Source organism: Anas platyrhynchos, chromosome 24 (assembly GCF_047663525.1).
Source record: "Anas platyrhynchos isolate ZD024472 breed Pekin duck chromosome 24, IASCAAS_PekinDuck_T2T, whole genome shotgun sequence".
Classification (NCBI taxonomy): Eukaryota; Metazoa; Chordata; class Aves; order Anseriformes; family Anatidae; genus Anas; species Anas platyrhynchos.
The window spans coordinates 3,288,388-3,302,163 of NC_092610.1; the positions used below are offsets into that span (position 1 = coordinate 3,288,388).

Genomic DNA, 13,776 nt, shown 5'->3' on the forward strand with positions numbered 1-13,776 from the left:
GTGCTGTATGGTGCAGGGTGGTACAGCGCAGCACGGTGCAATATAGCACGGTGCAGCACAGCACGGTGCAATATAGCACCGTACGGCATGGTCCAGAACGGTACAGCAGGGTACAGGTCAGTACCGCACAACATGGTGCAGTACAGCACGGTACAGCACAGTGCAGCACTGTGTGGTATGCCTGGTATGGTGCCATCCTGTACGGTGCTGTATGGCACTGGTGCAGCACGTTACGGTACGGCACAGCCTGGTACGGTACAGTACGGTATGGTACGGTACAGCTTGGGGTCACACAGCACCCATGGTCTGACACAGCCCAGCCCAGCACACTGCAGAGCCCGCCTGATGCCCCAGCTCACATCTGTGTCTGTCACCTGCAGTGTCCTCACTCCCCCCAGCCCCTTTTCCAGCCCCCAAGCTGGGAAGAGCCCCTCGTTCTGGAGGCACGTCGCTGCCCTCTGCCTTGAAGCCTCCTCATCCCAGTGCACAAAGCGTCATTTGGCCCAGCACTGGCAGGTATCTGTGGCTGGGAGAACATCCCCAGCGCGGCTGCCTGCTGGTTAACGCCTGGATCGTGGTGCTGAGGGCAGTGCCAAGGCTCCAGGCAGGTGGGGGGGCTCCTCCTGAAGCTCCTTCCCCGTCCCATAAAGCTCCAAGGGCCAAGGGGAGAGGATCCGAGACCGTTTGGGCGTCATGGGAAATGTGGGGCTTGGGGAGGAGAAAGGAGCAGCCTCAGAGGCAAGTCCCTGAGCCGGTTTGCGGGTTGGCACGGGATAAAGGGTGGAGGAGTTTGTGGGAAAAGACAAGGACAACAAGCAACGGACGTGTCTGGCGGTGCTGGGAGAGGGGCAAGGGACACCTTAATTAACCCAGCTCCAGACTTCGTTTGGGGCTCGAGGCCTGAAGTGAATCAGGATGGGCACCGGGAACATTAATCACTTCTGAAAATTAATCTCTTCGCCTCCGTGCTCCCATTTGTAACATGGGAGCAGAGCCGGTGACCTTTGCCAAGGGCTTGGGCGAGCAACAAACCTCCGGATCAATACGAGTACGAGCGCCACATGTCAATGGCCACGCGCTGACGCCCAGCTCCCTGCCGGGGGGACACCTGGGCACGGTGGTCCCAGGGGCTGCCAGACCTGGCAGGCTCCATTTCGCGCCATCCTTGCCAAATTGGACAAGTTTGGGTTTGAACGTGGGCATTTTTTGGCTGTGATGTGCAATCGGTTCCTTTCGCTGAGCCCGGTACCTCCCTTCAGGTGTACGGCCCTGGGAAGAGGCAGGACCTTGCAGGACAGATGGCTTCCATAGATCACAGAGCACATTTCACTAGGAAAATAATGCTTTTTTTTTTTTTTTCATCTTTTCCCAAGGAATCCTTTGCAAACGCTGCCTACGTCTGTAATGAATATAACCCTTTCTGATGATTCAGTGACGTGCTGTAAAATATCATACTTGGATAAGCATTTTCTGTGTGTTTTTTTCTGACCCAGACTCATATTCGTGTCAGCTCTGCATGATGCAGTGCCGTAATATTCAAATTTTTGGTAGCCAATTGCTCTTGATATTTATATCCATTTTTAAGGGAATCACAATGAATAAATGTGCCCAGCTCTAACTTTATGCAAAATAAGCTGTGTGTAAATCAGTAAATCATTAGTAGGAATTAATCACTTCCAAAGGCTGAGGTCTGGATCTCCTTTCAAACTCCTGTTTACGTGTTTCAGAACTCACCAGAGGAGAAAATACAACATGTGATAACTTGGGTCCCCATCGCAGCCCATTTAGGCAGTAATAGTGGTTTGTGCCCGATCAAATGATCTTTTCAAACCAAGGTGTCGGGCACAGACTGTGCTCTGGGCTTGTTTTGCTCAATAAAAGTTGAATTTAGAGGCTGGAAACAGCAAAGAACAGAGGATGAGAAAATCCCATTTAACGCTTCCCTCTGTAACTCCACCTCCAGAACTGAGAGCCAGGTGGCAAAGTCTCTCTTTCGTAAAACAACGGGAAGGAGGCGAAGGCACAGGAGAGACGTGACCCTAAGTCGAGCAGCAAGGGAGGGGGTGAGAGGTGGCCTCATAAACACCAACTTCCAGGGCTGGATGTGCCTCTCGGTGCGCCACGTGGCCCCTTCCCCACGCTGCTGCGGAGGTAACGCTGCCTGCGAGGCTCCGTCGGTATTTGAGGAGGTTGAAAGAGCCTGTGCTTTTTCATTATTACATTTTATTTTTTTTTTTTACAGAGCTTTTCCACAGCTGTATCATCCAGCAAATCCCTGCAGGAGGGCGTCCAAGTTTTCTAGCAAAAGGCAGCTCCTTCATTATGCCTTACCAGGAATATTGGCATGCAGTCCCTTCCCTGTTCAAGGAATAAACAACCCCATGGGCGATGTTCGATATTATTCATTCTCTGTGTGACTGTGACAGCATCAGAAGGCGCCTACCTAATGCAGATGGAGCTGTGCCGGGGGAGGACGGATCGGGGCGAGCTGGGCGTATGGGGAAGGGGGGCTGGGGGTGCTGGTGGCAGCACCCCAACCCCATCTGGATCCAGGTGATGGGGGTGTTTGGGCTTGCTGCTGCTCGAGGATGCTCTGTGATGAGGGACTGTGTTGCACCAGGACACTGCTGGGAGCCTGTCCCCAGGGAGCCGGAGGAATTCTCCCCGTGGGTTTGTGCAGGAGGTGCTGGTTCCCCCTCCACTCTCCTCCCAGTTTAGGTTCAGCTCCCATGCGGTGCCAACGGGATCTGCGAGGCTTGGCAGTGCAGGGCCAGTGAGTGATAACTTAGTAAGTGGTAACTTAGAAGTTAGTGGCTGAGATGACAGTGGTTTTAATTACAAAACTAGTGGGGAAGGGAAACACACAGTGACTCGTGGAGAACGGTTGATGCAAGGTCTGCTCACAACGGTTAGCACGAAGTGTATATGGTCCTGTAACCACCTAAAAATTGTCCACAAAGAATTGTTCTCACAAGGCCAAGATGAATGCAAAAGATGCTGTTGTGATCTTTTATTGAATCAATGAAACTTAGATTAAGCAGTCACTAAATTCCTATTTACACAACAGACCTTAATGGCTCCAAAGGAAGCACTCAAATGCAGTCGACAAATAATCCCTATTTATGAAAGCCCCGTAATATGCATTTACATAATCCCCACTTTAAAAAGCTGTATCAGCTCTAAAGTTCCTCAGCTCAGAGATATGCCCCGGGGGATTAGAAGCACCAACCAAAACAAAGGCAAGCAGAACGCAGGATGCACACAGCCACACGAGCACCGAGAGCCCCGTGCCCAGCGGGGCACCGGGACAGCATCCCGGCCCCGTGCACACACCCAGGAGCGCACGCACGGCTCTGCGGGGGGCTCAGCATGATTTTGGGCACACACGATGAGTCCCTTTTGGCTTCTTGAGCTGTTATTTCCCCCCTAAATATCCCCTCGCTTAATCACGTGTGCCCGCTGCCCTAAAGAAACAGCTCGGCTGCATGAATGGCCTGGGAGGGCCGCGGCAGCTTTCGGAAGCGGTCGGCTTGGCGTGGAGCCAGCGGGCCCTGGGTTTTATTCATCCTCGAGAGGACCGGACGCTTGCTAATATTCCCACGTGATGGATGGGGCATTTTGCTGTCGGAGGTGCTGTCCTTGAGATAAGAAGTATGACAGGGCAGGGATCCGCACCGAGCATGTTAATGCCGCTGGAGGGTTTGAATAAAGAAGAGCCGTGCCTCGCTGTGGCAAACAAGCCGGCCCTGAAATGCTGATTGTCCAAAAGCAGTGCGGGTTTGGGATATTGATTTGTTACCTTCTTTAATTTTAGTCTGATGAGCAGCCGTCCGTTGTGTAGGAGTGAAATGCCACGGGGGTCGTTTGGTGACACGGGAACGTCACAGTCCTGGTGGCTGGTGAGGTACAGACCGGGTTCAGTCGGGCTAAAAAAGGGAAAAACACAGAGCAGAATTCATTCCCAGCTTCAGAGAGATGCGAGCACTGCCAGTACGTTAACCATGTGTGCGTGCCTTTTGTTTCAAACTCTGCCATTAGCATTTATAATACAAATAAAACTCAGGGAAATATTGGGATTTACCTGCAGCGAACGCCAGCGTGCCAGCAATGGGGTTTTATCTGCAAAAAACTCCCCCCTTCCCGAAGCTCCCAGCTTGTCAGCCAGCTCCTAAGGTGCTGCAAGCCCCGTGCCCAGAGCAATTGCCCAGGTCGCCCTCACCCATGCCCGGTCCTTCTCCAGTAGCCAAATGAGCTTCTCTGGGTTTGCCAGGGCAGGGCAGGTCCCGAGCTCCCCTTTCTCATTCAGCAGGGGTCGTTCCTGCCCTCCTGGCCCCGAAGCTGCCTGCACTCAGCCCTCGGGGAGCCTCCTGCAGGTAGTGGGGGTAACGGGAGGGCTCGGCACTGGACTGCAGGGCACCAAGCATTTCTCCTCTAAATAACACAAAATGCTTGCGGATTCTGCTCGGCGGGTCCCGAGCGCCGTTCCACCTTAATAATGGAGCTCGTGAGCGAAGGTTTCCATTTAATGAGGCTCTTTGCAGTTTACATAAAACAACCACATGAATAAATACTCAGTTTAGAAAAGATAAGACCTGGGGATGAGTTTGGCGGGGGTTCAGCGTGGAGGATTATGCATACAGCAGATAAAGGTGCCTACAGTCGTGCCGTCACTTGATCTTGTCAATCTGAAACCACCTCCAACTCGGAGCAGCAGCTCGTGCTTGCCGGTGTGCGACGGGTAACGGGAGCTGGGGAATGCCCACGCCTGGACCCCGCCAACCCCAGGAGCTCTCGTGTCCCCCTGCCTCCCCGGCAGCTGTGAGCACAGCCCCTGCAGCAACCTGCACACAGCCTGCCGAGGGAGGAGAATCGTACAGGGACCCCTCACTTGCCACCTTCCAGACAGATTCAGCGTCGGACTCGTGTCCCTTTTGTCTTCCCACCCTGTGCTGATTACCCCAACGCTGTGTGTTTCCACAGCTGGCCTTCCCGGGCTGGCTACCCAAACCGTGGTGTTTTTTAAAAACGCTCAGATGTTTTGAGAAATGCTCAGCTGCAGAGGAACGGGGAGGCAGATATTTTCTTTGTGGCGAGGCTGAGGTGTGAGGGTTGGGAGCTGAAGTGATGAAACCCTGCAATTTTGTTGTTACTACAAATTATGCCTTGTTTAAACCCTCCTCCTCAGGTTTTGATCTGTTGTACCGGTACTAATCCATATATTTATGCTGTGCCAGTCTGGATTCGAAGTGGTAGAAATTCAGCTCATTGCCAAGACCGCGAGCCCTCCCTCGCTGCTGCCGGCACCGCCACTCCGCCACCGTGTTGGTGCTCTCCGTGACCCATCGCTGGCCCTGTTTTGGTAACTGAGGAGGGGGACAAGGGTTCAGCAGGAAGGAAAGCATCCATTTTTAATGAAACTCAGTTCATGTGCCCCTGGAGAACAGCAGCCAGCCCTCAGACCACGCTTCCCCTGCCCAGCTCCTCGCTGGGCTCTCCCTCTCCAGAGGGAGGGAAATGGTGAGTGACTGAGGCAGGGGATCACACCCAGGGCAGCGTGGTGCTGAGCACAGGCTGTTTGGTAAGCAGGATGCCAGCACCAAATTTCATCGCTCCATGCTTCTTTTTGAGCCAAGCTCAACGGTGAAAGCACCAAAATCGGTCAGTTCCAAGGCTCATCCTCCAGTAACTCACCCAGACAACCTGCTTCAGTCCTCCCTTTGGCCTTTTCCTTACCCGTTTAAATTATTCTGTTAACCTCTATCTTCTTCACTCCTGTAGAGAGCCCTAATGAGATTACCAGGGGTTGCACCACGGGACCAACATAACACAGCCAGACATGCAAGGTCTCACCTGGCAAACAATGCAAGGAGGTTTCTTAAGCAAGCAGAGTATCGAACTGAGTGGGAAGAGCAGGTGCTGCAAGAGACAAACCTTCCTAGCCATGATGCTGGACCAATTCACACTATTATGTTTGGAGAGGAGGATCTGAGGATGAGGAGCTCGCTGGGTGCTTTGGCAGGATGCTCTATCGGTGAGTCACTGCTCTGCTGGAGCCGCACCAGCCCCTTGGCCAGACAAGCTCTGCTTTCATTAACTCTTTCCTGCAGGAGAAGCAGAAGCCAATTAATTACAACATAGACTTTATTCCATTAAACTCCTCCAAGCTCCAGGGGAAGAGCCTTAAGACTCCACTCTGATCCTGTTGCCACTGACGCCAGTAAAAAGCTCTCCACAGACGTGGATGGGAGGAGGCGTTAATTCCATGTCTGCGTTCAGCCTGGAGCACGGCCACACTCGGTGCTGGTGCCGGGGGGGAGCCCTCCAAACACGATCCCCCCGCCCCCAGCCCCGGGGCGATGTGCTGCCTGCGGAGCCACCGCTGCTGCTCCCAGTGACAAGGGGCCAAGCAGCCGTCCTCCCCACGGCCGTCACCAGCAAAACCCCGCTCCCGGATCTTATCGTAAGTGTTCCTCCTTCCCCATAAAGACAGAAATCAAAGCTCTCCACCTTCCAGTTTGAATGGGCTCTAATTAATTGGATTTTGAAAGAGGGATTACCAGATCCGCAATGACAGATCCCTGCTCGGTCCTGGCGCTCGCTGCTGTGTTCCCAGAAATCTCCCCGAGCAGGGACTGTCCCAGCTCCACAAGGCTGCCTGTAAGCGGGCAGATCTGAGGCAAGAACTGTTCCTCAACCTCCCCTTAAGGAACTATTTGCTTCAAAGAAGTCGGAGGACCGAAAGCAGGCTGGCCGTGTCGTGCGGGACTCCACAGCTGACAGGGCAGGAGCAGATCCTGCTTGTTTCCAGAACAAGTGAGATGCCATTAAATGGCATCAAATGAGGTCTGATGCCACAATGCCATGCACCCTACAGTGCACACACACCTGTTTTCTTAATTCACAGGTAGATAACCCAGGTATTTGGTGGGGAATAGGCACAGTGATACCAGCAGTGCATTATTTGTACAGCACACAAAAAAACGCAACAGTTCTCCTGGATATAGGACAGCCCAGTTCAAAGTCAAATTTCTCTTTGTTCCTCGTGTGTTGCAAGTAGCTCGCTGGCGAGGGCCCAGCACTCCTCAGACTGGTTACAGGACCGTCTCATCTGAGCTCCGATCTGTGCCACAGCTCGTATTTCTTGTATTTTGTTGAGCTGCACCGTGGGCCAACAAACTCCCACTGCAGTCAACAGGCCCTCGGGACCTGGCCTTTCTCCTGAGTCACGGCGCGGTGATGTGTCACCTCCTCACTCCGACTCCTGCTCCCAACACTTCTCGTCCCGTTCCTACTTATTAGGGTCACCGCTTCCCAGCGCCCTGCTGAAGCTGTTCCCAGCCACGTCGGTGCTTCCCAGCTGAAGGGCAGCAGGGTGGGAAGGGGGAGAGCCCGCAGCAGACGGTGCTCTGGTCACTTAGGGACACAAAACCAGAGAAGAGTTCTCATTAAGGGGCTGGTTAAAGAGCTCAGGATACGTGATGGGTATGGAAGTGAAGAAAAATAGGTTAGGCAGACATCACATTTCATCTCTACTCCTTTCTCTTTCAATCCCTTTCCTATTGTCTAGTAAATTCTCTTTCAGGGGATGGTGGTTTGGCGATTCAGAATTGGTTAAATCCCCTAGATGAATACGACCTCACACGGGGCTTGTTTAATATTCAGGGTCAGATTTTCAATGGCTTCAGTGCCTCAGCTCAGCTTCAGTTGTTTCTGCAAAGTTACAAGCTCACAGGAAAAAAAATATGCAAAAAAAAGCCCCATATCTATGCTCAATTCGTAGTTTTGCCATTTGTAGGTGCTTGAAGAAGAGCAGGCCATTTTTGCACGTGGCTTTTTGTGAGCAGATTTCTACATGAACAAAGGGAACCCACACTTTGCCAACGTGTCTCAGTGGAGCAGATTCTTACAGAACGGAGCTGAAGCCTGCATGAACTCAGATGGCCCCTGCGCTCCCCACCTTCCCAGGCTGAAGTCTCCCACCTTCTTTGATGGAGTCTTGCAGCATATCACAAGCTGTTTGTTCACAACTACACGATCACAAGCGCTGTTTCTTCCCTTGAGCTGTTACCAACAGCTCCATGCTTCTGAAGAAACAAATGTGAGTGAAGGCTGCCCATTTCTTCTAGATGTCCGTGGCACCTCACACCTGTACACAGCAAACACATCGACTTATTTAGATTGGACAGAGTATAAGGTTAAGATGCATTGAAACTAATCAAGAAAATACACACATTTAAATAACTGAAGGAGATCTTCAGCTAAAGAGCATTTTCTCTCTGTCCTCGTTTAGTCCACGTGATCATAAGTTATTATTTTAAATTCTCAATGCATCAGAATGGCAGAAGGTAACCTCGTAGGTAGCAGCATTAATGACAAGCTGGCAAGGTTGCAGCTGGCTGGTAAAACCAAAACCTTTGGGATCTTTCTGGACAGAGGGCCCAGAGGCAAGTACAGCAGCCAGGGCCAGCGTTCCCTCCTGACTGCCCCATGGCTGCGTGTGGCTCCAGGGGCGCACTGTGATGGCAGAGCCAGAAATGCAGAGTGAGGCTGGTCCCCAGCTGGGCTGCTGTTGGTGTGATGCACACAAAGACTCCAGGAAGGAATCAAGAGGAGACCCTCACCCCTGGGAAGTGTTATAAAGGTTGGTGGGCACCTGTGGATGATGTAAGTCCAGGGCTCTGCCCATCAGCGAGGACGCGGTGTGTACCCTTCCTGCAAGCCAGCGCTTCCCAGCCGCTGCCAACCACACACGTACAGGGCCATCGGCAGGCTGCAGGCACCTGCTAGGGGTTTTACCTGGGTAAACCAAGCCTAACAAAATGGTAACAGAGCTATCAACCACCTGAGACACAAGGCAGCTGCTTGCTCCTAGGGCAGCACTGCAGGTAGGAGAAGTGCTGATGACATTTACCAAAGAATTTTCTTTTCACACCAGGCAGTGAAACAAACTTTTGCTAGCACATGTTCTTTTCACTAGCTTTTTTTTTTTGTTGTTGTTGTTGTTTCAAATTCCTACCTGGAGATCTTGCTAAAGCTGTGTACAGAAATGAGGCAGGAGAGCTGTAGAAGCGCTGCCAGTTGGGAAGCTCGTGCCCCCCCTCTGCCTCCGCGTTCAGTAGTATTTTCATTAGATACCCGACCTCTGATTCTGATTAAATAACTTGTATAATTAGATTGAGACATCTGCCCATCCCTGGGGGAAGAAATCCTTTTCAGCACTGGACCAAGTCTGATTTGGTTAATTACCTTAGCAGTTCTGTATTAATACACGGTTTCTTGATGGCAAGAAGCTATGGTATTAGGTTTATTCCTCCTGGCTTTCACAATGCTGGAGTAAGACAGTTCAGGGATTAGGAACCAGGCACTGAGCCCAGGATTTCCCTCCTCTCTTCACTCGTCTCAGCATTCTTCCCCTCTGTTTTTGCTGATTAAAATATTCAGCTTTACTCGCCTGTTGAATGCAGCTTCCAGGCTCTTTGTTTGACGTGCGAGGGGAACGTACTCCCAGGGACTGCCGCACAGCAACGCGTCCTGGGATGCTTTGGAGCCATTATACTTTTCGGGGTTCTTTGGAGATGCGAACCTGTACCAATGGACAAATGAATTATTTTGGGGTCTGTGGGCTCCTCGGCTCATCCTCCGGAGGCAGAGCACCCACACACAGCCTGGGAAGTGGAACAGGCACCAAAGGAGAGCAAGGCAGCGGCGCGCTCTGCGCACCCCAAGTTGGAGCTGCTGCCACCAGCTGCAGCACAGAGCTCCGGCTGCAAGACAGACAGACAGACACCGGCCTTTGGGCGAGCACGGCCAGAACTGCACCAACTGGCATGTGCTCAACCAGGAGCGATGGAGATTTGCATCCAAGCCTGGAAAAAAAAAAACCCTGGGAGAAATGGGTGGCAGCAAGCCCAGTGGGCGCTGAGCCCCGAGGTGGGTGCTGAGCCCCGAGGTGGGTGCTGTCGGCTGACGCTGCCCCTGGGGCGCAGGCGGCTCCTCCACAGCCCTGGGTGCTGCCCCCCCAGCTCGCCCACGGGACCGAGCACCCCCGTGTGCCACCAGCACCGAGCCGGGGGCTGCAGAGCGCTGCTGGCAACGGTGAGAACTCGATCAGAGCAAAAGGAACATTGCGCAACGGAGCATTTTTCTATCAGCAGATGGAAACACCTAATAAGATGTAAATCATCCGTTTGATAGCCGAGCCGTTACAGAACTAGAGATTCAGGCTTCCCAGGGAAACTTCAACTCTCAGAGCCACGTATTTACTATTTATGTGACTTGCCAGCCTATCTGAGGGCTGTCTGAGGAACTCTTCCTTTCCAGAGCGCTGCGCGGGCAGCCAGAAGGCGCTTTCACATAGAATTGTCCGGACTCTTCTCAAAGCAAAAATATATTCAGTGCGGGACTTAATTGTAACGCGAAAGCTGTGAGTTTTAGATAAAAGTGATAGGGAGTGGAGATCACGGGGGAGGAGAGGCACAGGAGCAGAACAGCAAATGCCTATAGGAGGTCGGACCGGAGAGATCCTGTCCAGCCCAGGAAGACAGGGAGGGCAGCACAGCGCTGGCAGCGATGCCTCTGCACAGCACTCTGACAGCTTACAGAGATTTCCCATGGCAGAAGTGATGTTTGTTATTCAATAGCTGTTAGGGTGTTTTTTGTTTTCCTTCCACTGCTTCGTCCGGTTTATTTTTATTTTTCTAAATTCATGTAAACATCCGACACCCACAACGCTCTGCAGCAAAGGCTTCTGCAGATAAATGACACGTTGTGCAAAGAGCCACCTCTTTTGTTTGATGAACCAGAGCCAATGAGCAAATCACCTCTGGGTGACTTCCTCGTGCTACTCACAATTTCGGAGACTGCTGTCCTGCACCTCGTTCCTTCTCAGGAACCACCATCTATCGAGCTGTCCCTTGTATGGATGCTCTGCTACAGCCTAGACCAGCTTTGTTGTCCTTTCTGGATGTTTTCCAGGTATATAGGTTCTTCAACAGTGAGAACAAAGAGAGAATTAAACAATTTCACCTCATTTCTGACAGACGTTGCGCCCAAGAACACCGGATCAGCCATGGCAGTGAAGCGCCTTGCATGAGCCAGGACAGCTGTATGGCAAAAAAGAAACAGTTCAGAAAGATTTAAGGGCAGCAAAACTCAGGAATGGTTTGCGTTAATATCTAAAGCAGCCCTTTGCTGGGCAACCAGTGTAAAGAAGCTTTCTCACGTTCCTCCTCAAAACGCAGGGTTTCTTACAGCACCCCTCAGCACAGCGCTCCCCAGCACCTCGCCACCAACCGGTCCCAGTTTTAGCCCAGCAAAACTTCCCCTCTGCTCCATTTTTTTTTTTTTAGGTCAGAAGGTGACTAAAGATTGGCTTTTACCCTGGCTACTTTTCTTTCCTTGCAACTTTCACGCAGAAGCATGAAATACAACTGGAGACGTTTCGAGCACGACAATGGATCACCTCGCGCTGACGTGCTGGCCCAAGGTGTCTGTTATTTATAGCTCTCATTTTCTTGTAGCAAATCTGCATGGACCAAACTCCTGGTGGCTGACAGGCCCACAGCTGTGTGGCTCTCAAGTCAGCGTGGATTTGGGTGAGCAGGGAGAGAGGCAGCAGCCAGATTTCACCCCGTGTTACATCGCACCATATCTCACTGCGCTGTGCCACCCTGGCTGCAGACTGAACAGAGCAGGGGAGAGGAGGATGGTGCTAGAAAACAGAGCCTGCTTGGTGCTGGGAGTATTTTGTCAGTCCTCAGGGACCGATGCTGCTGAGCAGGTGCAAGGGGAGCAGTTGGAGCCATGAAGCAGCAGCACTCAGGGGAACGCAGCCCCTGGTGTCGGGGACCTGGCGGTGCTCACGCACGGGTGGTGTCTGGGAGCAGCTCCAAGCACGCCGTGTCGCTCAGCAGGAGAGAAAGCAGAGTGCTTTGGGACAAGCTAACTGCTCCTGAGCCTGATTTGAAACAGAGCTGCTGCCTGGTGTCAGCAGATGAACTGAAATATCGACCTGGCAGGAGCCACCATGTGCACTTACCGGGGACCCATCGTCTCCTTCACTGCTGACATCCAACAGTGGTCCTCGGGGCAGGAAGGTTCCTGGTGCACATGGCAGTAGAAGGGTACAGCGGCTCCCAGGCCTCAGCTCAGCCTCAAGAGCCAAATTTCCAGGTGCCACAACCTGAGACAAAAGGCAAGGTGCAACATACCCTTGGCAGAAGGTGCCACAGAAGCCACGCGAAGCTGGCAGCTCATCGGAAGCGGCTGGTGGTTTATCTTCAGGGAGCTTCTGTCAAGAGAAATGCTGAGTTACAAGAAGAAGCCAGCAGGAGGGACGGGACAAGATGCACCATGCTGTGTCTCCCAGGCATGCTGCAGCCCCCCGAGCCCCCGCAGCCCAGGAGCTGCTCCGCTCCCGAGCCCTCCCGCAGGGCTCCTCCGATCGCAGCCCACCCGCCAAGAGGGGCCCAAGCAAAGCGAGATCCAATTGCAGAAAGCTGGATCATGTATCATAAAGACAGCTTTGCTTAGTTAATCCTCTGATTGATTTTAAGGCCTCGCAGAGACTGAAAGACTATTAAGAGATTTGTGCTGGCAGCGCTCCCCAGCGCAGGCACCGTCTGCTGCGGCTCACCTGATGCTCACCCAGTCACGGCCTCAGCCCCTTCCGAGGACAGGGCAACCCTTGAACCCCCCACTTAAATTCTATCCCCTTTCACCACCTATTTGTTGAAACTCCCTCTGAAGGGCTAGAATTCCTACACAAAGCCCTGGGGGGTGCAGACCCCAGCACCACGTCCGGACACCCCACGGGACACCCCATGGCGCAGGGTGCTGCTCCGCAGACTCGGGGCCACCTTGGCTGCACCCCTGCTGCCACGCTCCTGGGACTCCCAGCACTTGGTTTGGGATTTTCTCCACGGTGCAGGAGGGGCTGTGCCTCCAGGCTCACCATCCCCACTCCCTCCCTGCGTCTCAGGGCAGTGTCCTTGCCTCGCTCCTGCCGCTCGGTTTGGCAGGAGCCCCGCAGCGCATCCCCAGTCGCTCCCAGCCTCGCTCCTTCCCCATCCCCAGCTCTGCCTGGCCGGGATGTAATGTGCTGAGTGTGCAGAGCTGGAACGCTCGCTCTCGCCTTTGACTGCAACTGCTCATGTGCCTGCCTGTTTGCTCCAGCACCTGCCTCCTCATGTCCAGATTCCAACTGCAGATAATGCAACCCCGCTAGCCTCCTGGGCAGGGTTGTGTATGCTGGGAGAAATGCTGGCCTCGAAAACTGGGCGTGAGTCTGTGGGATTCTTCAGAAAGTTTCTGCTGCTGGCTCGTCTGGCAGAGGCTGAAGCCTGACCCTCAGCTCCAGTTAGCTCCAGTCTCTGCCAGCAGCTCGTGCCCAGGTAACTGGCGGGCAGGCTCGGCTGCTTCTCCTCTTTCCACTGTCCTGGACCCTTTTTGTCAAACCAAAACCCAAGCAATGCTGTGTTCTCCTGATTAGGTAGGTGCCTCTGTTGTTGCAGCAGAAAGAAGCTCTCCAAGGAGCAGTTCTTGAAGCAGCAGCCCAAATTGTTCTTCCCCTTTTCAGACTTGGGCCAGGGCACTGGCACCCTGCTGAGCTGAGCCCTGCGGACACCCCCAGGCAGGGAGAGGTGCTCAGCACACACCACGGGCAGCACAGAGCCATGCAGGCCACAGATGCCACCGGGAAGGGTCTGGCCACGTTCAGCCACGGCAGCCTCATCCCATGGCACACAGAACAGGCTGCAGCCTGCTCCCTGGTGCTGG

The 13,776-nt window shown here is 53.2% G+C and overlaps 1 protein-coding gene across 3 annotated transcripts in view; it reads right to left on the reverse strand.

Moving 5' to 3' along the window:
• Positions 1-2,798: 2,798 nt before the first annotated feature.
• LOC106017370 (uncharacterized) overlaps positions 2,799-13,776 on the reverse strand; it is a 148,313-nt gene continuing 137,335 nt past the window's right edge. For all 3 annotated transcript variants that reach the window (XM_072027396.1, XM_072027398.1, XM_072027397.1), the window contains 5 exons: positions 12,038-12,289; positions 11,026-11,102; positions 6,558-9,583; positions 4,082-6,101; positions 2,799-3,926 (listed from right to left, as the gene is read on the reverse strand). In XM_072027396.1, the coding sequence (XP_071883497.1) occupies positions 9,400-9,583; positions 11,026-11,102; positions 12,038-12,289 (513 nt within the window). In that variant the 3' untranslated portion in view covers positions 2,799-3,926; positions 4,082-6,101; positions 6,558-9,399. The remainder of the gene's footprint in view (positions 3,927-4,081; positions 6,102-6,557; positions 9,584-11,025; positions 11,103-12,037; positions 12,290-13,776) is intronic.